The 25,089-nt window shown below is 45.8% G+C and overlaps 3 protein-coding genes and 1 non-coding gene across 6 annotated transcripts; all 4 read right to left on the minus strand.

The window, feature by feature from the left end:
• Window positions 1-946: 946 nt before the first annotated feature.
• On the minus strand, window positions 947-7,090 carry LOC120666486 (DNA ligase 1-like). Of its 2 annotated transcripts, none has more exons than XM_039946341.1 (7): window positions 6,925-7,090; window positions 2,901-3,669; window positions 2,093-2,681; window positions 1,892-1,992; window positions 1,729-1,809; window positions 1,497-1,624; window positions 947-1,403 (listed from the first exon to the last, which is right to left on the minus strand). In XM_039946341.1, exons 2-7 carry the CDS (start codon window positions 3,393-3,395, stop codon window positions 1,277-1,279), a joined length of 1,521 nt encoding a protein of 506 aa, XP_039802275.1. In that variant the 5' UTR covers window positions 3,396-3,669; window positions 6,925-7,090; the 3' UTR covers window positions 947-1,276. The 2 variants fall into 2 exon arrangements, with proteins under 2 accessions (XP_039802275.1, XP_039802274.1); XM_039946340.1 differs by having other exon boundaries at window positions 2,901-3,481; window positions 6,925-7,087.
• A 3,647-nt stretch (window positions 7,091-10,737) lies between these two features.
• On the minus strand, window positions 10,738-11,503 carry LOC120666488 (pectinesterase inhibitor 28-like). Its single transcript, XM_039946343.1, has one exon. The coding sequence runs from the start codon at window positions 11,461-11,463 to the stop codon at window positions 10,873-10,875; it is 591 nt and encodes a 196-aa protein (XP_039802277.1). The 5' UTR covers window positions 11,464-11,503; the 3' UTR covers window positions 10,738-10,872.
• A 2,200-nt stretch (window positions 11,504-13,703) lies between these two features.
• Window positions 13,704-13,777, minus strand: TRNAV-UAC. Its single transcript has one exon. It is a non-coding gene; the product is annotated as a tRNA-Val (tRNA).
• An 85-nt stretch (window positions 13,778-13,862) lies between these two features.
• Window positions 13,863-18,653, minus strand: LOC120666484 (solute carrier family 40 member 2, chloroplastic-like). Of its 2 annotated transcripts, none has more exons than XM_039946338.1 (14): window positions 18,255-18,653; window positions 17,360-17,567; window positions 17,216-17,279; window positions 16,829-16,953; window positions 16,668-16,757; window positions 16,357-16,536; window positions 16,058-16,132; window positions 15,762-15,863; window positions 15,564-15,672; window positions 15,344-15,490; window positions 15,149-15,255; window positions 14,960-15,073; window positions 14,561-14,865; window positions 13,863-14,278 (listed from the first exon to the last, which is right to left on the minus strand). In XM_039946338.1, the coding sequence occupies exons 1-14, from the start codon at window positions 18,386-18,388 to the stop codon at window positions 14,275-14,277; spliced, it is 1,764 nt and encodes a 587-aa protein (XP_039802272.1). In that variant the 5' UTR covers window positions 18,389-18,653; the 3' UTR covers window positions 13,863-14,274. The 2 variants fall into 2 exon arrangements, with proteins under 2 accessions (XP_039802272.1, XP_039802273.1); XM_039946339.1 differs by lacking the exon at window positions 18,255-18,653 and adding an exon at window positions 17,683-18,199.
• Between the last annotated feature and the right edge of the window lie 6,436 nt (window positions 18,654-25,089).

The following is a 25,089-nucleotide window of genomic DNA, read 5'->3' on the forward strand; positions in this document are numbered from 1 at the left end:
GAGTTTCCGAGCCTATACCTGGAGTTTTCCCCGGAGTGTTCCAAGTCCGGAGTTTCCGGGTCTATACCCGGAGTTTTCGGGCAGACCTAACAAAAGGGCAAAAACGCCATGCATGTCATGGGGTGTAACGGCACACGCGACATTCCCAGTGCGACGTCAAGGAAAAAGGGGCGGAAAGAGGCCGGGAAGGTCGAGAAGGATGCGGTAAAGCTTACCCCGTGCTCGATTCGTGCGGAGGAAGGCCAAACTATGGAGTTCGACGCGTGAGGCAGAGCTTCAAGCAGCCAACAATGGAGGACGTCCGTGGGGAGCCATTCCGACCGAGGAATGGATCAAACGGGCTTGGGGAAAGGTGGAGAACAAGGAGAGGAAGATACTCGTGGAAGGAATCGACGATCCGGCGGCCGAAGATGGAGATCGATGGTGGGGAGGTGGGGGAACGAACCCAGCTCGGGGAAGAAGAAGAGAGAAAGAAGAGAGCTAAGTGAGAGTGGAGAGGCTAAGACTTGGATTTAAAGAAGCCTCAACCGTTTTGTCCGGAGTTTCCGGGCCTACGGCTGGAGTATCCGAACAGGATGTTACACCTACCCCAACTCGCTTGGGATAAAAGACTATGTTGTTGGTGTTGTTTGTATCTACGATATAGCATCTTCTTTCTCAAAGGGGGGAAAACAGCAGACATTGTGATGAGATGACATCTGGTACTGATCTAATCATAATCTCAGTACAAAATCGGCTGAAGTATGAAGAAACAACTTAGTACAAGTTACAACAAACTTATTCTGCAGTTTTATTATACGAAATTTCGTCCAGTATCTATAATATAGCATCTTCTTTCTCAAAGGGGGAAAAACAGCACAGACATTGTGATGAGATGACATCTGGTACTGATCTAATCATAATCTCAGTACAAAATCGGCTGAAGTATGAAGAAACAACTTAGTACAAGTTACAACAAACTTATTCTGCAGTTTTATTATACGAAATTTCGTCCAGTATCTATAATATAGCATCTTCTTTCTCAAAGGGGGAAAAACAGCACAGACATTGTGATGAGATGACATCTGGTACTGATCTAATCATAATCTCAGTACAAAATCTTCTACAGCTCTACCCACAATGCTACATGTAGATTATACATTTCTATATTACTATGTATGCGCAAGCAGATGCTTATTGCATCGTTTCCAACTCAAGGGCAAATGCACAAATACCAGCGTACATGGGCAACGGTAAAAACACACACACTCTTTGCCATCCTGTTTCCAGAGTCCTGTCAAGCGTTTCCTTGCACAGCCTTGTAGCACTTGAGGCTGCAGAGGGGGAGGTTCAGCTTGGAGTGCCTGTACTTGTACGCGTTCGTGCACTCCGGCCCAGCGCATTTCTCCCTCGGAGGAGGGTAGCTGCTTGGTCAAAAGGATAGTTGCAGACAAATACTGTGAGGTCATTTATTTAGCAAGCTTTTTGGGACAAGATGCAAAGGTTGTGAGGATAACTTGTGAGGCTTGGAGTCGAAGATGCTGGGGAGGCCTACTGCATGTGGGAATGACACAACTGTTCCAGTGGGCCCCATGACCCAGCGGATTGAGGTTGCGGCGATGTTTTGTGCTCTGGTTGCCCGCTCCTGTGTGGAAGAGCATGGTTTGTTCAGGACTTCAGCAAGCTGTTACTGCTAGCAATAGAAAGCTCCTGAATGCACAGACAGCAAAATCAAATTATGCAACGAACCTTCTCTTCCCGCTCCTTTTGCTTCCTCTCTTCCTTCTTCTTCTCAGAGTCCAGGCCCAATATTTTCCTTATAGCTTCAGCCTACAAAAATTACATATAGCTGACGGCTCCTGGAAATTGAAATGTTTCAAAGATTGAGAGGCTGAGCAGTTTTTACACCAACCTCGCTTTCTTTAGTAGCCTTTTCCACTTGCATCTTGCGCCGCTGAGCAGCTTCAGCCTTTTTGGCAAGCATCTCCTCTTCAGAAAGCTTGTCTTTCTTGCCTGGTTCAACAAAACAATCTCTCAAATGCATTTCGTGGACGAACGAAGGTGGATGTTTTTAATTGAATTACCATGGACGACAGCAAAGGATAGTACATACTTCTTGAAGGAGCCAGAGGTAGACCATAAGGGAACTCAACAGTACTACTGCTGCTCCCATCCATCCATGATTGAAGGGCACGACGGCGTGTCGTGAGAGGTTCACTTCTAACATTGACAGGAGATTCAGTGGCTGTTTTTTGCTCATCTTCAGCATCAGGCTCACTGTCTGAGGTCGGTTCCTCTTCTGTATTATCATCATCAGCAGATTCCCTAGATCTTTTCTTGCCATCTCTACTTGATCGGGAAGTAACAAACTCATTGTCAACCTCATAAGCCTTACTCTTAATTTTAATTTTCTTTGAGGCATTTTTCTTAGAGCTACTGCCTCCATTGTTCTTAAGCTCAGGAGCATTACCATCCCAATCTTCAGGAGTTCCAATATTACTTGTATCATAGTCCTCATCTATTTCATTGTCCAATACAGATTTCTTAGCAAGCCTCCTACTCTTCCGGACAGGATCTGATGACGGTTCTCTCTGAACTTTGGCTGATTGCTCCTGAGCCATTGCTTCTTCAACGAACCTCTCCTTTTTGGATTTCTTGTCTCTTGATGAGGATGACTTGTCAGAATCTTTTGCGCCTTCAATCTACAAGCAGAGCACATCATCCTTTTGAATCCGTTGCCAATTGTGTGTCTTTTATAATGTAGCAAAATCAGCTAGTTTTCCATTTGATTTCAGAAAGGTGGCTATTCTTTTCTCGAGACTAATTATGTGAAACAAATTATGTAGGAATTTGGTGCAAATACAAGCACACTATACCAAGTAGTAAATACAATGGTTCAAGGCACTTGCTAGATTACCAACCTTTTGCTGGTGCCGTGAATCTACTGGCCGAGGAGGCTTCGCCGGCAAAGACCTGGAATCCACCGCATCAGGGTTCGGCTTCGGCAGCATGTTCCGGATCTTCAGCTTCACCTTCCCTGGCTTGCCACCGGCCGGGGTCGAACTACCATTCCCCTCAGGCTGAGCAACATGGCTGCTACCCTCGGCCTTCCTGGCTCCACCACTCGCGGCCTCGGAGCGCAGCCGGATGCTCCCCTTGGTGGCGCGCTCCGGCGACGGGGCGTTGAGGACGAACTCCCGCCTCCGGTGACCCCCATCAGGGCCGGCGGCGTTCTCGTCCGAAGTCACCAGCAGCCTCCTCGGTCCGCTCCTAGACGACGCCGACGGCGACGGAGGGGAGGAGGCGCTGTTGTCCCGCTGGTCCGCGGCAGCGCCGCCCTCCGGCCTCGGCCTCCTCGCCGCGCTGCTCCGCCGCCTCTTCATGGTTGCGCCGTCGAATCCACTGCCGCCTTCCATCCGATCGGAATAGCTCTAGGGGCGAGGGGAGAAACCTTGACTTTTCGCCCAAATCCGCGAACAGAATCGGAGCGTAGATCAGGAAGCTAGAATTGGAGGGAGAAATAGTTGGAGAGAGACGAACCCGTGCAACAGGCAGACAGCACATCTTCACCAAGGTAAAAAGATACTCTTAATAAATGCAGACATGTGCATACAGCAACGGCACATTTAGATTATTTGTTTAGTCACACCAAAAGGGGGTTGATTTGATTTGTACATAGCAAAAGTGGACCTGAAATGGTACCGTAAAGAGGTAAAAATGGAAGAGATTAAAATAGCACTTGAATATACAAAGTGCTACACAAACTTAAGCAAAGTGAACAGAGTATTCAGAACTGCAGGAGGTTTTACTGCACAACAGAATCAAACTTCCTATATTCTTGCATTCACCTCCTAAATTACCCTATTCCACCACAAAAGCTTCTTAGTGATTGGGACAGCATAAAATGTGATAGAAGAAACACTTCCAGCTATGTTATCAATCATCGCTTATTCTTAACCCCCCCCCCCTCCCCCGCCCCACACAAAAGTACACCAGGACCTGCACCTAACTTGGCACTCACCACAAAAACAGTCATGATGGTTAACAAAGCCAATTAGTTGGGAGGGATTTCCTTATCATCCATTGTCAAATCAAGGTAACAATATCAACATCCTAGCATATGCAATAGCAAGAGCTCAAACTATCCACTACCTAACAGGTGTACATCAAACCAGGCAGACAGCACTATCAAAATTGCGCAATGCTTCATCATTCACTCACCATCTAGTAAACAACAAATATGGGCTGATTTTCAGTTGGCCTATTTCTTGCTTTGATGCAGATCTTAGTTGTTACACACACTCTAAACCTATACCAACGAAAAAAAACTCAATCTGACTCGAAATTGAAGAGAAAATCCAAACAGAACGACAGGTAAACTCACTTTGATCAAAGTAGTTGCAGGCAAGATCTAAAAATTTACCAAAGAGCATGGGTATTTAAAATCAATAAAATCATAAAAAGATCCTAGAAAAGAGCAATAAGCTGATTGCTTAATAGACACCATACTGCCTTATTTTGTGAAACAGAAAACAATAACATGCTAACTGAGCAAAACCCAAAGGCAGAATAGCCAAATATGTCCCTCAACTTTGGTCCCTAAAGTATTAAATAGGTCGTATAGGTCCTTCAAGTTTTCACGTTGAATCAAAATAATCCTTAGGCAGATGTGGCATGCCACATGTTCTTGACATATCAGCTCTAGTTGCCATGGCTGAGTCAACATATTAGAATTGCCTCATTTACCCCTTGTCCAATTATAAATCATACATGATGTGGACTTGGCAGATTACAATGCAAGAAATTGTCATATCGTAGGCCTCCTCAAGAAGGATAAGAAAAATATAGTGACAGCATAAAAAGCTGTAGCACATATCCATTATTTTCCCTCAAAAATCAAACCATGGTAATAATCAATGCATAAAACATTTTTTTAGGGGGTCAGGACAAGACATTCTTTTAACTGATCTGGTCCTTATTACATGGCGTAAACTAGAGCTAGATGCATTTGCATAGGACAAAAGATCCTGCAATGATTTTTGTGGCCTCACCTTAACAGCCTTGTACACAATCATTGTAATAGATATGGTGAAGCATGGTAAAAAAGACAGTTCTACCATGCCAACTCATGCACAAGGTTTCCAACCACTGACATGGGAAGAGTGTGTGGCATGCCAAATCAGCATTGGGAGCAATTTGATCCAACAGAGAAACTTGAGGGACTTAAATGGTCTATTTGATACTTCAGGGGATCAAAGTGATCCTCGGAGCAAAGTTGATGGATGTAATTGGTTATTATGCCAAACCCAAAAGTTTCAAAAGATGAGACATACTAGAGACTTCAGTGAGCTTGTACGAAGAACAGTTTATGCTATGGGATAGGAAAGGACTGAATGGATGCACCAAAGACTAATATTAAAAGTAGATTCAATTAATCTACAGGCAGAAGCTCAAGTAAAAGTGTATGTGACTAGTGTTATGATGACAAGAAAAACACTGAGGGACTTAACCAAGGGTTCACAGGTCAGCATCCACAGGAAATTTCCAATACTAAGTTATTAACACCTCAATAGAATATAATCTCACTTTTGATAGTTCAGTATTACACAGGGAGGTACGAATGCATCTATATAGTGCAACCAAAGAGATGCTAGATGAATTAAAATATAAGAATAAAATGAAGGGGTGCCCTAAAGCAACATCCACACCACAGCAAAAATGAGATATGAGCATGCATCATTGATCATCAGGATGCAGTAATAAACACAGCCAGCTTAACAAGCCAATTTGTTAATTTATTGATAAAGGTGCCTCTGTGAAGCTAAGGCAACATAAACGTGAGCTGAGTAAGTGAATGACACATTACAACTACCATTTACATTTTTCCTACTGCTGCATTCAGATTATGTGATGTACTTGTGAACACATGGTGAGTCAAACACCATACATCTGAGGCCACACACGTCAAAAGGCTGTTTGGGCACAAATGCTAGGATGAAGATCACACCCAGGCTATCCAATGGCCCTAGGCCCCAGCTTGAGAAGCTGAACTGCATCAACACACTGGATACTGTCTAAGATGAGAAAACAATGAAAATCAATGATGCGGACCTTTTTCAACTGAAAACATGATGTGCCCAATAATGTCACGGGAGGCTATGTTTATACCCCATCCATAGGCTATGGTAAATGCATCCAAGCTCCGGTACAATTTACCAAGTCTGTGACCACTAACTACAGCCCCAGAAGCTAATATGTCCAATTTACCAAGTCTGTGACCAATACCGCATCCAGAATATAGGGAAAAAGAAAATACTGAACAGACAAGGATACAACCCGTGAAGGAGAAATCGCTTTGCATACAGACTTTGCAGCATTTCCCGTTGCCAAACATCGGCATTTTAACCATTCACATCCTAATACCAGTGAAATCACCCCGGTAGAACCATCAGAAATGCCTCCACGGGATGGATGACTAGACGGATGGATACACCGTCACTACGCCATCGCTGACGACCCTTCCATGGTCCAAACCCAACAACCAAACCAGAGACGCGCGCCCTATCCGCGCACCCGCGCATCGCTATAATCCACACGACGACCCCCCCCCCCCCCCCCCACACACACACACACCCCCGGCCTCACACGCCCTCGGACCCTCCGCCGGCACGGATCCGCCGCGCGAACCCAGCGCGACGGCAACGAGGACGCGCCAGATCCGAACGGTCAATGAAATCAAGGGGGGGACTCTCCTTCAACCGCGAGCAGGCGCGTAGCGGGGTTGGATCAGGCGCCGGGGAAGGAAGGATCGGGACCGCAAGGAGGAGAGCGTGGGTCATGGGGCGAGGGGAGAAACCGTGACTTTTCGCCCAAATCCGCGAACAGAATCGGAGCGTAGATCAGGAACCAAGAATTGGAGGGAGAAATAGTTGGAGAGAGACGAACCCGAGACGAGTCGGCTCACGGAAGGGTCTGCGGCGCTCGAACGAGGGCGGCGCGTCGCGACCTCTGCCGCCGGTGGAAGGTCGGAGCAAAGGGTTCGTGTGGATTCGTACGGCGGCGAAGAAGAAGGCGACGAAGGGGCAGAGTGTAATTTTCAGTGTGCATTTGCACTTGAGTACCTGTACTTATCAGAATCGTAGAAAACACATTATGTACTTTCTTAATTGTTTCTTCTAATATACTATGTTTTAATGTAAACGTATAGCTGATTCCTCCTATTCAAATTACATGTTATTTTAGGATTTTCTGCATTTCAAACTTTTTAACTTTGATCATTTTGATGGAATTAGGTTGATATTATAAGGTAGATGATACTAGATTCACCTTGAAAATATTTTTAAATTCTAAATTTCTTTTATTCTAAATATCATTTTTTTATAGGAATTGCCAGTAAAAGTTTCACCTAGTAAGTTGTTTGTGTCTGTGTCTTAATGATATTGTCTTTGAACTAGATGGAGTGTATATATATATATATATATATATATATATATATATATATATAACCGGAAGGTCGGCGGCCAACCACGCCGTCCACGTCGGAAAAAAAATCGACGCCGTTCGTCCCAACATAGACGGCAGCGATTGCTCATCCCGCCGGCCACCACCGCCCTCTCCAGCCCGCCACCCGCGCCTCCTTCCTCCCTCAACCTCGTGCCGGAGTGCAGCGGCGCCGCCGCCGCCCACACCTCCTCTCTCCGTCGGCCTGAGGCTGGGCTGAAGCGGCGGCACCGCTTGCGCCTCCACAACAACCCCCCCCCCCCCCCTCCGTGGCGCCGGGCTCCAGCGGGGCGCCGCCCGCGCCTCCTTCCCCTCGGCCTGCGCTGGGCTGGAACCTGGAGCGGCGGGAGGCGCGAGCAGAAGGGCAAAGTGGAAGCGGGTGACCACGGAAGCCAAATCGCCGACGCTGCAAGAGCAAGAAGGGGATGGCGGTGACGACCATCTCCCGCTGCTGCCACATGCTCCCACGTCCGGCCGTCCACCAAGGCGGCCTCGCGCTCCTCGACGGGGAGCGGCGGCGCCGGGCCGGCTGCGCGCGCCTCGTGGCCGGCCGCGACGGGGAGCAGCGGCCAGGACGCAAGGGCTTCCGGCGCGGTGCCGCTGGTAGCGGATGGCCGGCCGCCGGTGGGGGTGGACGGTCCGCGCATGCCTCCTGCTGGCCAGCGGCGTGGAGCGACGGACACGGGCCAGAGACGCGGCGGGGAGCGCCGCCGTCGAGCAGGCCGCGCGCGCCTGGCCGGCACGGTAGGGAGCAGCAGCACCGGGCCGGCCGCGGACGGCGAGCGCCGGCGATGCATGCCTCCAGCCCGCCCAAAGCGACAAGCAGCGGCGCCAGGCCAACGGCGCATGCCTCCAGCCCGGCTGTGGGCGGCGAGCAGCGGCCTGCGAGCCACGCCTGCCTCCGAGACGGCCGTGGGCGAGGAGTGGCGACCGTACGCGCCATCTGGTAGCTTGGCCTCCTCGGATTGCTTGCTCGGGGAAAAACAGAGACGGTGCTTGCGTTAGGGAGATTTGTTGCTTTGACGTTTTGGGATGGAGCACAAGGAAGATGGCGCTGCTGGTGGTTCTTGCGATGGAGAAATCAGAGGGAGTGAGAGCCAGTGGCCTGTGGTACTGCAGCTATCTGGCTTCTTGATTGCTCGGTGGAGAAGAAATCAGAGAGGGAAAGAGAGGCTGCTGCTGGCCTACTATGTGCTGCCTACTGAGAGAGAGAGAGAGAGAGAGAGAGAGAGAGGGGAGAGCAGGGAGCAGGGAGCAGGTGAGGATGCTGCTGCCGACAGAGAAAAGGGTGAGAGAGAGAGAGGGGGGGCGTGAGTTTTGATCCTTTCGGTTTATTTGGTTAGCAGATGTTCGGAATCGAATTAACCAAGATAAATTCGCTTAGTTGCAACTGAGAACCAATTTAGAACCGAATATTTTCGTTTCGGTCATTTCGATTTCAGTTTCGGTTTCGGGCATTTCGATTCAGGGTTTGTTTAGTTTGCGAAATTTTTAAGAAAATTCATTGTACCAATTTTCAACCGAAGATTACAAGAACTAAATATTATATAATTATAAAACTAATTACACGGATAGACGAAAAGTCGCGAGTCGAATCTATTAAGCCTAATTAATTCATCGTAAGAGGATGTCTACTGTAGCATGATGTTATCAAATCATGATCCAAGTAGATTTAAAAGATTCATCTCGCAATTTCACCTGGGGATTATGGAATGGATTTTGTGAGATATCCACATTTAATACTCCTAATCAGTGGTCGAACTTTTAAATTTACTGTAGCGCTAGTTCTCAGTCATCGGTTAATTATGCCTACCTCTAATGAACAGGATCAGCCTGCAGCAGCGCCTGCACTCCTCTTACTCCACTCCTTTTTCTTTTGTTTTCATCTTTATATATATTAATATACATGTACTACCTCTATTTGTACATATTTATTTATATATGCCTAACTCTACAGATAGCTCTATATACAGTACATATATACATATACTATACACTTCAGATCACTTCAATAGAACTCGATTTATTAAATTCATACTAAAATATATTGCTAAATGGAATCAAGCAAATAGTTTACGCGCGCGGTGGCGCGCACTGCACTCGTGTTTATTATAGTTGCTGCTCCGATCGAAAACAAAAAAAATGTTTATACTGATGAGTGATGAAACATGTGAAGTTGAAGGTCTTTCTTTTTTCTTTTCTAACAGTTGTTAACGGAGACAACACGATTTCTGAAAGACTCTGAGATGAAGGCTATGCTGAGTGATTCTATATTACTCGGGTGTCCATGAATTTTGCGTAAAATTGTACATATCAACTACTGCTTTGTGCTTTCTCATCGTGGCGTAAATCAAATGGACAAGATCTTAATAAAATACCATTTTGCATTGGGAGATTTATTATTCCTAATTTATCAGTCTTCGTGTAACTGTCACACGCAGAAGCTGCGTGTGGTCACACGTTAAGCATGAGTGCAGACCACAACCGCAGAAACAGAGGTATATCATCTCATCACATGTATGATGCAGACTTGCAGAGATCATGCGTGAAATGGTTTCAAACATGTGACTTGAGAAAATGACAAAGAAATGATGAGTACTGACTGCTCTCTCAAAGAGGGAAAAAAATGTTAACAAGGATTAATCCCAGGACTAGATGATTGTCTCAAAGAGACAACATGACATTGGAATTTCTCAAGTCACATGCATATGCATGCAACAGATGTCTCAGCTGCAGCAGAAGAAAGCTCATGGCATCGCCTCAGGTTAGGAACTTAGGACGTTAGGTACGTTACCGTCTCCGTCTTTTCCGAGAACAACGCGGATGGTCACCTCAATCAGTTCTTCGTGAACGTAAAAGAAACGAAGAGGAAAAGGGGAATCAACAGTCAAGGCCGCAACATGACACAGATCGAAATGCTTCCACTAACTGCATGTTCTTCCTGGATCCATGGATACACAAGCATCTTCGATGCGATGATGAGAGTAAATTATACGGTGGTGGTGGTGGTAGGTGTTTATGCCTGTTGGTGTCTAGGAGAGGCTTTTATTATCGAAAAAAAATATCAGAAGTTAAGGATAAATAATATGATAAACAGGAAATATCAGACCAAATTAAAAAATTGAAGGTTTTAAAAGAATCATAGAATTTGACTTGAAACTATTTCTAAACTATTAAACATCACTTGTTCATAGATAAAATAAGAATTAAATTTTATGAGCGTGGGATCGTCGCGTAGGTGAATTTGTGCCGTTAGTGTAGGAAGTAGAAAAAACTTAGCTGATATCTAATTTTATCGGATCCTAGAAGGGAAATTTGGGTGAATTTCGGCCGTAAAGGAAACCCTAGCACACCTATGGATGAGCTAACGACCTATGGCCGGCCGCGGTCTAGCTAGCGGAGGCCGGCGGCGGTGGCGATGGCGAGGCAGTTGCTGGCGAGCTTGGCGAGCTCGGCGTCCCGCTTGCCCATGACCTTCTTGAGCTCCTCGCGCTCCTCGAAGCCCTGGTCGCAGGTGTCCACGTCGGTGCGCACGGCGTCGAGCATGGTGCCCGTGGTCCCCCGATCGCCGGCGGCGAGGGCCTTCTCGGCCTGTTCCAGGTTGTAGGCCAGGTCGTCGAACGAGTCCACGCAGTCGTTCAGCGGGCCCCGCGCCCCCGGCTGCGTCTTGGGGTCGTTCGCCAGCGCGGCCGCCGCATCCGAGGCCTCGGCGGCCTTGGCGCGCACGGCGGCCATCGCCAGCCGGAGCACCCCCGCGCCGTCGAGCCGCTTCCCGCCGGGGAGCTGCGGCTGCGGCTGCTTCGAGATGGACGACATGCACAGGTCCGGGTAGTCCGTCTTCAGGCACAGGCTCCGCACGATGTCGGCGCCGGGGATGAGCGGGATGGGCTTCGGCGGCGCCGGCGCGGGCTTCGGCTTGGCCGGCGGCTTGCTGTGCGCCCCTCCCTTTTTCGAGACGCAGAAGGCGCCGGCCGGTGGCACCATCGTGGTGGCGAGGAGGAGGGTGAGGAGGCAGGCGAGGAGCGGCGGCGGCGGCGGCATGGCGCGCATGGCGAGAGGCGGGGGAGGATGGAGGGCCCGAGCTGATCAGGGTCAGAGTAAATAGGAGGAGAAGTGGTCAATTAATAATTGTTTATCTAATAATAACTGCATACTTATTTGAAATGGGAAGGAAAGGAGGGGAGTTTTCCCGGGAAAAGTGGGGGCAACGGTAGCCAGTTGTGAAGCCAGTGAAAAATAGCAAATGGTGAATGGTGATGAAGTGCTGTTAAATTTCATCCTTTTTATCTTGGAGTTTAAAATCCGTTGAAATATGAGGGGTTACAACGGAGAGAAAAAGAAATGAGCTGAGTTTTGTCATAAGGTTAGTGGTGACTAATCTCTTGGTAAGATGGCGTACTGGTTTGGAGTTCTTTTATGATGATTTTTTAGATTAAGTAAAATCCCGATTTTGAATATTCACAAAGTGAATGTTTACGTTCAAACTACAGATTAGTTTTGAACCTATGGTTATTGGGAGCGACTGGTTTGGTTTGTTCTCAAATTGTGTCCAGATTAGTTTTGGTTTCGGGTTTCGCACCTAGACTAGTGGACTGGTCTAGATGGAAATGATGTGATTAATTGAAGTGGTCTGGAGTGGATTCACCTCGCAGACCATTAGCAGCATGAATTACAATAACCAGTAATACTCGTGTACAACCTATTTTTATAGCTCCGCTACGACTAGGTGATATAAAGGTAATATGACATATGTAAAAGAGAAAATCAGAGAAGGGCCACGATCTTGATCTAGGTTACCAAATAACTATCAACTGTAGACTTATTGCTTAAAATCCACCTTTCGCCAGCGAACAACAGACCAGCTGGTCTTGTCGTGAGCATGGCACCCCGTCAGCTCAGGTTCGATCCCCCTGGCGGGGCGAATTTGTTGGTCGGGAGTGACCCAGTTTATCTGGGCGAATTTGCCAGTCAGGGGTGGTGCAGTTTATCTGCGCGTTGAAAAAATCCCCTCATCCGCCTTATTCCAAAGCACATGTCTAAGGCCATTTCAGTCTCACAAGGGTTGCGGTGCCGCTGTGTACGGGTGGGCGGGGATTTTCTCGACTTGTGTGAGTATGTCTTCTTCCTCCCACGATACCGTAGGGGTAGGCCCCACCCCAAGTTGAGTTTTTTATTAAAAAAAGTTCCATCTTTCCACAATCTTGATCTAGGATACGGTTGGGGAGGGGGGAGTCCATATACAATCTGTATACCAAACATCTCAACAGTAAACATGAATTTTATTCCCCCCCCCCATGCAATAATCTTTGGCATCCACAATGTGTTAAAAAAAAGGTGGCATTAAATAATAAATATCTGTACAAAATTACACTTTAGCCATTGTGGAACTCCACCACAGGAGAGAATCTTCTAAAGTTCACCTTAAGCTTAAGGTGTGAATGTGATCACTAGTGATTTGCACGTGCCTATGCGCGCGTCGCCTTTTCTAAGTAGTAGAAAACCTTTAGTTAGTCTCCTAGAGCTCGTAGATAAGGTTTACTGAAATGAATTTTTTGATTGAGCAAATAATGCATATACGTTGATATGAAATGGCTGCTCAATAGCATGGTGGTTATTGTTTCTTTATGTACAACTTAACGGTATAACTCAATACAACTATATTGCCACTAATATCTGTATGAATTCGTCGATGTCATCTCCATATGCTAGGTCCACAACTGCAATAGTTGCCATCTCTTGACTTTCTTGGTTCCACTTCCACATCCATCTCTATGAAAATCCAAATATAATAATTATGAACTAAAGGTAAGCAACCTCTTGAAATCAGCACAAATCAATATGCATGTGACCAAAAAAATACAAATTATAAGTTTCTCCAAATAACATGCTCCCTCTGTTCTTTTTTCAAATGACGTTCCGACCAAAAGTTTGGCCTATTTCCAGTACATTAGTTTCTAGTTTGATTCTGTTTGGCCTTTTTCATCAGAACACAGAAGCCTACTTCATAGAGCATCTGTTTTTTCACTGGAACAAGGGGGGAAGATTGAAATGGTAATAACTAATAAGTTCACACGGTCACTGCAACAAGGGGAAAGATTGAAATGGTAATAACTAATAAGTTCACACGGTCACTCCTCAAAGTCCTCATCAGAAATGAACAAATAACAGTCGCCATGCGTTTCAGGAGTTGTCAGATGAAGGGGGAAAAAATAATTAGAACCGAATGGTGCTCCCCAGGCTCGAACTGGGGACCTTTAGTGTGTAAGACTAACGTGATAACAAACTACACCACAGAACCATTACAGCAGTAATTAAGTCAGTTAATTAGAGAAACCATCACACAGGATTCACACTAACCACTCCAGTAACAAAAAAAAACATGATGGACAGAATAAAGAACACAGTGAATTCACTTAATAAGATCCAGTTACAGTGTTAAACATTTGCGGCATCAGAGGGGGACAGTGAGGAAAGAAGAGGTGGTTAGATGTTATTCAGTACTACAGTTGACTGTTAATGTTCTACATCAGCTATAACAAGCAACGTTTAAACAGATCATATATGTAATGTACAGGTGGGGAGATGAATTAAGTAGAGAGTATACAAATTGAATCCTGCACGTGGCTGAGACTAAGAGGAGCAAATGCTTCTGTCCTAAGTGTATGCTGTATCGAACCTAAATGTCACAGCATATCTTCACATCATCATAAGAGTATTGCAGATCCAACAAACACCATCAGCCAAGTAGGCTCCTGTAGTTTTCCTAGCTGTGTTGGGAGTATCCTGCATCATCTACTATCTGCAAGATAAGATGAGTGTTATGAGTCAGTTTTAGATCATACGAGGTCTGAAGGTTGAATCATGCATAATTGCTTGCACAATGATATTTAAGGACTGATTAATACACTTTGTTTGGACCATGATATCAGTAGTTTCAGTTTTCGATAACAGCTAAGTGGAAAAACAGTGATTTAAATATCTTGCTTGAAAATGAGACTCGGAGGCATACATTCATCACTTGTCAAATAACACTAGCACAAAGTTCAGTATTAAGCATGAAGATAGCAGAATCAATACTTACATTGCTTTAACTTGGTAAAGGGGATCAAACATGAAGAGTTCCCTCTGCTCATCTGTTGGATTAGTTAACCACCGACAGAACATCCACGCTGCCCCAGCAACTGACGACACAGACAGGATTGCCAAGAAGCCGAAATGGGAGGCATCGTTCGCAATAATAGCCATAGCAAGCATGACTAACTCTGCAAGGCTTGCAATTGAAACCTCCATTCCTCCAATTAGATTTGCTTTTGAAGCAGGAACACCAGTTTGGACGATCTGGGTCCCGACAACATCATAAGACATGTGGCCCAACCGAGACAGTGCCTGCAGATTAACACAGAATAGATGCAAGGATTACTCTTTAATGTTCAACTAACTTAAACTGAAAGGGGATATGAAGTTAAGATTTCAGTCTTACAATGGATGCTAGGAATATAAGTAGAGGTGTCCTTTGCGAAATTGAACCAGCCCAATACACTGTGAGCGCAACGGACAGGAGTGAAGCTTGAAATATCAATCCAGCAGCTCCCGCCTGTTATAACATCAGCCATTTGCATCAACAGTGAAAGAAACTATGGCAACAAAACTAACAAGGTAGAGGTCAAACCTTTAGAATTCCAACTCTTTGAACCAGGCTTGAGGAGATGAATGTTGCAACAAGGCCCATGACAGAACACAATCCACTGAAAGCACCAACAATGGACGGACTAATACCTGTTCAAAATTGATACATATAATCTTATACAGAGGCTTTTAAGGAAGTCATAGATTTGAACAGGAGAAGTGAAACACTGAAACCTACCACGATGCATCAATAATGCAGTCATTATGGCACCCGGGGCAAGTGCAACATTAAAATTTAGAAACACAGTAGCTGCACTTGCAGGTAGAACTGTTTGCTGCTTATACTCATTCCAGCCATGCTTGATAGCACTTAAACTATTTTGAACTGAAGATTAAAGAGACTGTTAGACTATCTACCGAAGTAAAATTAAATAGTTAACCATATCAAAGTTCCTCACCTAACTTGCGCACATCTAACAGATCAATACAAATAGATTCATCAGTGGTGGTTCTAGAGGAATCAAGTGCATGGCACGAGACTCTGTTAATTAGTTGACCCAACATAACCTGAAATTGAGAAGTCCACATAGTGCCGCCCTGTGAGTATGCTACATTTGGATATTCAAGTTTTAGGAGCGAAAATAAATTTGGTTTACCAGAACGGGGAAACTGCATATCATTAGACCACAAGCAATCTTCAAACAGGTCACAGGATGGTATTTCGATAGCAGTAGGCCAAAAACTGAAGCACCGACTGTCTGCAATCATTCCCCAAAAAGGTTATTAGATATAATTTGTCCACTCAAAACAGGATGTCATGTTCAGCTATTTGCAACCAATAAATAAGAAAACAAATCAATCACAATCAATGATCAGCCTTGTTGTGCGCTGAAGTCTCAATCAATCAAAGAAGATGATGGTGATATGCAAGTATGAGAGTGAGGAATCACACCTCACAAATTAGATCAAGTCGATTAAGCACAGCATTTGCTTGAGCTAGTGCAACGGGCCTGTTTGTTCCTGCTAACTTCACAGAGAAAAGAACTGTAAGGGAAGAAGTTAATCAAAACAAGAAGCAAATTATTTTGAAATCTCAAAGTTATTTAAGATAACAGAATTATTCCACTCAAACTATTTAGACTTCTTAGTTCCATCTTACAATTTTTTTATTGCAGAGGGAATATCAAATATTTACAGTCAAACTAACAAAGTAGCACTCTACAAAAGTGGTATGTGGATCAGCAACCCTACCAAGACAACCCAATTCCGCTCCATGGAAACTCCTAGCGCCAATCCTGCAAGCCTTTCAATAGCTCCAGCTGCCACTAGTGCAATAAACCAAGGTCTCAGAACCACATCTGTTGTAGAAGCATGTCTCAGATTTTTTAGAGCATAGATGACCGTTGCAGCTGATATCAACTGAGTGGCTACCTGCAAGACCCGGTTGCACAACGAACTGGCATCAATTGAAGTATGTTTTCGTGTGTCGCATATGGACTATATGAAACTTCTTCTTTTTTTTTGCCCAAAATAAGAAACTAGAGAAGATAAAGGACAAGCACCTGCACAGCATTCAATGCGGTGTACATGGGTATTCGAGGGAAATGGTCCATAAGCTTGCCAACTATTGGTGCCCCGATAAACACTGAAAGCTGGATATCATATATTCAATTAGACTATTGATACAGAATATTTCTCTTAAATTCAGTACAGTGGCACGTACCTTTGTGAAGAAACCAACAATAGCAACAGGCAATAGACTTGGATGAAGAATTGCCAGTGCAGCAGGCCAAGCAAAATTCCACAGTTGTTCCACCAAGTTACCAAATAAGTAACTAGCATATAGAGCTGCATCAATGTTGTATGTGTTTAAACTTTACATGCTACTTAAGTTCCATGACAGAAATGATCTTAAAGAAAAAAAAATTCTTAGGGGTATGACAGAGCTGTTGCTCCTTTTATGAGACCATGAAAATATTAATCAACTAACTATAACACAGATCTTCTGCCTCCCAAGAAATTAGCAGCATATTTGCATAACTTATACAGTGTAAACAGTAATACAGATACTAAAAATGAAATGATCCTGAAAAAAAAAAACCTCTCTTACCGTATAGTCCAGCAGGATGAGCTGGAGTGGAGGCCAAAGTATGTTGCTCTCCTTCAGACAAGACCTGCATTATAAACAGATGATTACAAGAGGGCAAAAGATTCAACAAAGAAAAGAACATCAGAAAGGGACGAAGGTTCATACCGGCAGCTCTTCAAAATCAGAAGGACAGGAGGCCCTATCATACAGTGAAAAAGGACTAGAATCTAGAACATCTCCATGAAGATTAACAACCGGAATGGAGCATCCCGGTGGCAGTGATGGTGGATCATCAAAATCCTCTTCTTTACTTACAGTACTAACATCGACCTCAATGTTTGCAATGTAACACTTTGGGACAAAATTGTGTAGCCTGGCAAAAAATTATGCAACATATTAATGATCTACAAACTCTTAGAATCAATAGAAATTTCAGGAGCAAATTCTAATACAAGAAATATAAACGGCAACATCATGAGCTCAATCACCTGGACACCTGGTTACACAGTATTCCTAATTCAATCAACCTCGATTGTGAGTTGTGAGTCGATCGTATTTGCTGTTCAACACATTTATGCCAACAGGAAAACATATAAACACACACAAGGCGACTAAAATTAGCTATCCTTCCATAACCACCTGGATAGCCTGGTGACAAAGAGGCAAAGGCAGAAAAATCTATAGAGGAGCCAGTAGCCTAGCATCCACAACAAAAAAGAAACCATCAGGAACATGCTTATATGATCACAACTTCAAACCATATCCTACATCTCAGTGCAACCGTCACCATTGCACCGAAAAAATTCCCACACAAGCATCCAAATAGGAAGAGACTAACCTACCAAGGTTAAGCAACCTGCCCTAATCCTAACTACCAATCTTGAACATGAATCATCCCCAGCTCAAATCCCCTATTCTAGCAAACCACCCCGGAGCTCCAAGATTCCAAAGAAGGAACCTTTATCATTTCCTCGCGCACCAGAGGCACCCAAATAAAGGAGCCAACGCGTTTCGCGCGGAGTCAGCCGAATCAGCAGAAAGTAGACAGACAGACATTCACCTGAGCGTGCCGGCGCCGGGGGAGGCGGCAGGCCTCAGGCGCAGCGTCCACGCTCCGGAGACGCGCCGGCGGCCGGCGGGCGCCTGTGGCGAGGCGAGGAGAGCGGAGGCTGCGGCGGCGGCGAGCATCCCCATGGCTCCTCTTCTTCTGCTGCAACGGCGGCGGCGGCGGCGGCGCGACTACTCATGCAGCCTCTTCAGTACCGGACTACGGCGACCAGGTCGGGCTCAGCGCGATGTTCCGGAAGCTTCTGGAAGCATGGGCCTGCACTGCAGCCTGCAGCCTTATCTTGATGAGGCGGAGGCGCGGGGCGGGAGGAGGAACCAGAGGCGAGGAGGGACGGGGGCGCCAGGTTGCCCACTCTCCACCTGAGCGAGGGAGTGGAGAAGAGAGCGAGGGGAAGATGGAGAGGAGATAGGAGAGGCCCTACCGGCCGTCCGATGGAGATCAGACGGATGAGAGATTTTCTAGTGTTTTGTGAAGGAGAGGAAAACCAATAATTAGAGCAAGAAATGCAGGAGCATATGGTTTGTGGCCGTAAAAATAGGCACGATCGTAGACATCTTAAAGTTCCATGGAGAATCGTAACCGGTCAAAAACCAGTTGTTTTTTTTCCTTTTTGAACAAACCTAATCATACATGGTTGCACTTGGACATTTATTCTATCGCTTACACTCCGTATTGCAGAGAGAATACGTATACGACTCGCCACGGAGCAGGAGGCATATTTATTTATTTATTTATTTACACGAGTATGTAGAATATTTCCTTGAATCACATGATAAGATAGTGTGATACTTTCTATGGGGGCATCAAAAGATCACTTTGGATGATTCCAAATACATTTGAGTTGACCATAGACTGTGGATCGTCTGAACGGCCGAAATTTGATTAGATGATATTCAATCAGTTGGTATAGCACGAGCCATTTTCCTTCTTCGAGAAAAACAAGCTCAGGTTAGAGTCGCTAATTATTTATAGAAATCAAAAAATGATTGTAGAGAATTTGCACCTTTGCCACCGAACATTTGGGTGCGGCTCACAATTTTTTCTAAAAAAGAAAGACCGTGCTCGCATCCATAGAGATGGCATCCATGTGGCGGCTTTAACTGAGCAACGATTAGGAACTTTTCCCCTTCTACCCCTGGACTTTGATTGCCACGCCAGCCGGCCAAGAAAAAACACTCACCGGCTCCACAATTTTTTTTCCTCCTGCAAACTCCATTTTTTTTGTGTGTGGGATACATGCATGGATATCACCAAGTGGAGTTTTCTCAGGTGCAGGCCCCTGAAACGTGTGCCTTTCTGCAACCTGTCACCTGCATGGAAAGGGCAAGAGGCGAAGTGGTTTATGACTCTGTCTTTTGATGCCGTATGCGGTCACTTCCAAATTCTAAACACACGGTCACTGTCATCCAGATCCATTTGCACAATTTTAGAACCTACGGAACTCCTGAAAAATCAAGCGTGGAAGTTTCTAAATATCAGCATGATCCGGAACTAATGGCATGGTCCATACACTTTTTGTTGCCCTCTTGGACATGAGGCCTCTCCAACCAGGGGCGAAGCTAGAGCTAAATGGAGGGTGCACCGTTTAGAACTCTAAGTATTAAGGTGAAAACGTGATGATTACACCAAACTCTATTTTGGTGTCTGTAACACCCTAATTTAAATTTCAACAATTAATAATAAATTTAATTGGCTTTATTTAATTTTTTTCTAGGATTTAATTTGCTTAGCCTAGCATTTATAATTTATTTTTGCTTCATAAAGTAATTAAAATTTATTGTAGGTTCAACATGTTTGAGCATTCATGCTGGTGCATATTTTTTTAATTGATTGAGTGCATATGGTTTGAATTCAAATTTGATTTGAATTCAATTAGTTTGAGTGATGTTTGAGAAAGAAAAAAGAGGAAGGAAATAGAAAAGAAACCCAAAACCAAACCTGTGAACCAGCCCAGACCGGCCCAACCCACTCTTTCATCACCCCGCGGGCCCAGCTCACTCCTTCTCACTCCACGCAGCCCACACCACGGCCCAGCCCCTCTCCCGCAAGGCCCAGCACCACCCTCAGCCCGCGTCCCCTTCTCACCCCGCGTCGCGCCCCAGGCCCACTAGTCAGCCTCGCTTGCTTGCCATGGACGCCTGCGCTTTCCTCTCCCGTCACTCGCTGACCGACACGGCCCACCTGTCATCCCGCTCCTCCAGCCTCAGCGCAACGCTCGCCCGCGATCACGGCCGCGTTTCTCGCCGGACTTTCCCTGGGCGCGCCTCCCCAAGATCCCCGGCTTCCCCCTTTAAACGCATCCGCGACCCCCCCCCCCCCCCGACACCACACCTCGCTATCTCTGCCCAAAACCCTAGCGCCACCGCCCCCGCTCGCTCCGCAGCTCAGAGCTCCGCTGCACCGCCGTGGACCCGCTGCGCCACCCCCTCCCGGCCCCTGCAAAGCACCGCCTTGGCTTCGCTTTGAATCCAGGAGCCTCACTGAGCCCGCTGCCCTCGGCTCCAACCTCTGCAGCTCCCGAATCACCCCAAGATCCGCCGCCGGTGAGCACCTTCGCCGTCAAAATCTCTCGCCGCCATTGGTGCTCCGGCCGCCCTGAACCCCGTAGCTTCTTCGCAGGAGTACCACGAGTCGAGCCGCGGGATCCAGACGCCCGGAGCTCCACTGCATCGACCCCTCCCCGAGCGCCGCCCACGACCCACCGCCGAACTTCGCCGACGACCTCCCTGCACGTCAGCACAACTCGAATTCGAGCCCCGGTGAGCATCTCCCCATCCCCCTCTATCTTACTCACCTGTTTCCTAGGCACGTGGGCCACTTCTGTGGCCAGACATCGCACGCCGGCGAACCACGGCCGCCAGCGCCGCCCTGCACAGTCACACGCCCTGCTACGACTGTTGTAGGCCCACGCGGATGCCCTGGGTGCTTTACCCGTTCCGCGCGCAATCTCTAGAGCCAAGCCGCGATCGATTTTGTGCCCGGACGGCCAAGTTTGGCCCGACCCGGTGATCCCCAGCCGTGCGCCGCCGCGGGGACGCCGTCTCCGGCGACCTGCGCGCCCTTCACCCCTGGCCGCCCGATCTGGAAACAGCGGCCCAGATTAGAACGTGGGCCGATCAGATCTGAACCACTAGATCTAGATCCGACGGCAGAGAATCCCCATACCCCTTCGGCTGGCTGTTTTGCTAAAGAGACCCTGTCCTTTTCCGAAATCAACCCGCACTCCTTTGTAGTTCAAAACTATTCCCAGTTCAGCCTAGATTTTTGCACGGACCCCCCTGAGCTTCCTAGAAATAGAACCCGCCGTCCAGAGCCGGCGGTTTTGCATGCTAGCCCCTGGATCTTTTCGGTTATTATGTTTTAGTCCTCGGTTTTGCCCAGAAACTCCCTGGAACTCCAGTTTTCTTACAAATAGGTCCCTAGATCTTGTTTTTGGCCTAGATTTTGCGTTTTAGCTCCATTTTAGGCGTTCTTTATGTCCACGCGATTGTTGTAACGCGTAGAATAGTTTTAGACTAGTTTAGTGTACTGTTTTTATGTATTGTTATACTGTTTCTTAGTTTATGCTATTATTTGCATGTATGTTTATGTGGTGTATTGTTTTTGGCCATGTGTTCGTGAGTAGACGTTGATCCATCTGAGGAACCCCAGTACCAGTACCCGGAGCAGCCGTCTTCCGACCAGTTTGACCAGCAGCAGGAGCAGTACGAGGAAGGCAAGTATAACATGAACAACACCTATCACTTTTAAATATATTTTCATACTGCATTTTAATATTGTATGCCTATAAAGACTTTCCTAGCCACTTTATATCCTTTATATATATCCTTTTGGGTTGCATTTTGGTTAGTTGTGCTAGGTGCCGCGCTATAACACACTTGGTCCTTTTTAATTAATTTGATTAATGGTATATGCAACTTAATTCTGAGAGTGGCCCGTTTGAGGGGCTCACGTCTCGTTAAAATTGGTTTTGTTAGAAACATGGTTTAGGGGGCCAGCACGGTGCTTACTGCCTGGTTGGCCACTCTCCATAAGGTCCGGTTCATAGAGCGACAACTTGGGACAACAGCGCTACCACAAGACTGGAATGAGACGGTCTTGACTTACTAATTAGGTCATTTTGGTTCGGGAGTAACTTACCGACGGGGCAGGAGGGGTGGTGAGCTTCAATAGTCCCCAGGCTACGAGGCTTGGTCTGCGTACCCCTCGAGGTGGTTACCATCGTTGCGGAGCCTGATTCCTTAGCGGTTACACCTTACCAACATGTCCTTTGTAACGGACTCGCAGTGAGTTTGCTAGTCATCTCACCTAAGGAAGTGTGATGAACAACTAGCGTAGCTCACGACTTGTGGGTAAAGATGTGCAACCTCTACAGAGTGTAAGACTGGTATACTAGCCGTGCTCACGGTCATGAGCGGCCCAGATCCTCCTTTTGATTAGTGGGGTTATCTTCCTTTGATGAGGCAGGTTTCCCCGGGTGGCTTGGTTTGGTATGGTTCTCAGTAGTAACATGATTAATTTTAATTAATTACTATGTAACTGGGTTTACGGTAATTCATCAACTTGTAGTAAATAACTTTAATAAAATTTTGCCAAGACTTAAAAGCTAATGCAGTCAGTCAGCTAACCTAGAGCCTCATAGTTTGTGTTATACTTGTTAAGTACAAGTCGTGTACTCACTCTTGCCTACTCTACTATTTTTCCTCTTGGGGATACTCTACTGCTGCTCAGTTCCTGCCGACGCGAGGGAGTTCGCTCAGCGCTACCAGGACTACGAGGACTTCTAGGCGTTCGTCTCCTAGTTGACGTCCCTGTGGCGCCCTGCTCAGCTTCGGAGAGTTTTTATCGTATTTGTACTTCGCTTCTGCTGTATCAGACTTTTTCGTCATTAATGTAATAAATAGCATTCGTACTCGCTTTATTATATCTTTTACGTGATATGTGCTGTGATATATTGTTCATTCTGTTGTATATACGTGTGACTTGATCCTAGCACGTATATGATTGCTCGGTTTATGTCCTTTTATAAACCGGGTGTTACAGTGTGGGTGCATCCGCACCCAAAAAACATACATGGCTCTGCCCCTGTCTCCAATGGATGGTTTCAAGGTGGTGTCCGAGGTAAATGAAGTCAATCACAATCCTTTTCCGAAAAGAATTTCACAAGCATCAGCTATTCATACCTGACTATAAAAAAACTACAATTGTTATGATCAATTTGATAAAAATTACTCCATCCGTCCAAAAATAAATGCACTTCTAGAGTTTGGCTATGAAGATCAATGCTGGTGAGAAATTACACTTTGTACCCTGATGTAATCATTATATCTTGGGAGGAGAGAAAGTAAAAGACAACTAGAGCTAGGTTGTCTCATCTATAGATTCCATTTATTTTAGGATAAATTTTGAACTCTAAGAGTGCATTTATATTGGTATATTGGGACGGAGGGAGTACAACATTTTTTTTGTAGACACACATGCTAGCGACACAAGTTATGCACGGATCCATATATGGCATTATATGGCTAACATGAGGGTAGGGTTCATGCGAAAATATAGTAGGTTTGCGAGACTAACACTTTGTTTGGCTGACTTGTCAGCCAACCAGCCAGCAGTGTTTTCCTCATACATCAAATTAGCACCAGCCATCAGCCACCATCCAACCAGTAGTACTTTTCTCTCACAATAAATCAGCACCAGCCACCAGCCACAGCCAGCCGAACGGAGTCTAAGTCCACAAATAGCTATAGAAAAAAAAAGAGATGGATATTAAAAGCTGTAGTTTATTGTTGCTGTGGGTCCCTTGAAACTGATTTTGCACTGCAGCCTCCGAATCTAGTCAGGTCATCAAACTCTGCTATTAAATTCGACCGCAGCACTGGAGTTACCCTAAGAAAGTTAGGGGATCCGTGTTTCAAAGGTTAGCTATCGAAGTTCATGGTAACATTTTGTGTACCATTTTTCAAAAGCTAGGTTCTTAATAACGACTATAGTTGCAAAACATCTCACAATAAGACCGCACACAAACACACATATTCCTGTATCTTACAATTCCACTTTCCGTTTTCCTAGTCTGATCCTTATCAATATCAAAGAAGCACTGTCTTCAAAAAATATCAAAGAAGCACGAATGGTGAACTGAAAATTCACACCTAACTGTTGGCATTCTTCACGTTCAATAACTCTTTGCTCCTCTCCTCCGAGCAATAAATTTGACGTCAACCTTTGGCGATGCAAAATCCAAACAACACACGATTTGCAATAACTCTGGCTAGGAGTACGAAATTCCAAGGAAATCAGATGGAGTTTGTGCACTTTTCCGCGGAATTTGGCCAAAACAAAGCCCAAACGGCTCTGAGCGCAGGTACTCGACGAGTGGCCGTAGCACTTTTGCCAGCTCAGCAGCCGCCTCGAACACCCAATCGGCCCGCCACGAGACGGGCCGGCTGAACCAAACTTTTTTTTTAGAAATTCCTGTCACATCAAAAAAAATCTTATTATTTTATAGTATTAAATAAAATCTGTTTATAAATGTTTTTTTGACAGCTGAGTGCTTTTTCGAGAGACGAATCTAATGAGCCTAATTAATTCATAATTGCTACAGTAATGCTACAGTAACAATTCACTAATTATAGATTGAGATACCTTATTTGATTCGTCTCGCAGTTTAGCCCCACGTGTCATTAACCGAACACCCGGAAACAATCCGTACGAAATGCCAGTAGCTTGCGTGGGAAATCTTCCGAGGCGTGTGTGGGGCCCACACATCAGTCCAAAAATCCGCTGGCTTTTTTTTTTGGCGTCTTATCTCTTTCCTCCCTCCCCT

The sequence above is a fragment of the Panicum virgatum genome, chromosome 3N, assembly GCF_016808335.1.
Source record: "Panicum virgatum strain AP13 chromosome 3N, P.virgatum_v5, whole genome shotgun sequence".
In the NCBI taxonomy this organism is placed as follows: domain Eukaryota; kingdom Viridiplantae; phylum Streptophyta; class Magnoliopsida; order Poales; family Poaceae; genus Panicum; species Panicum virgatum.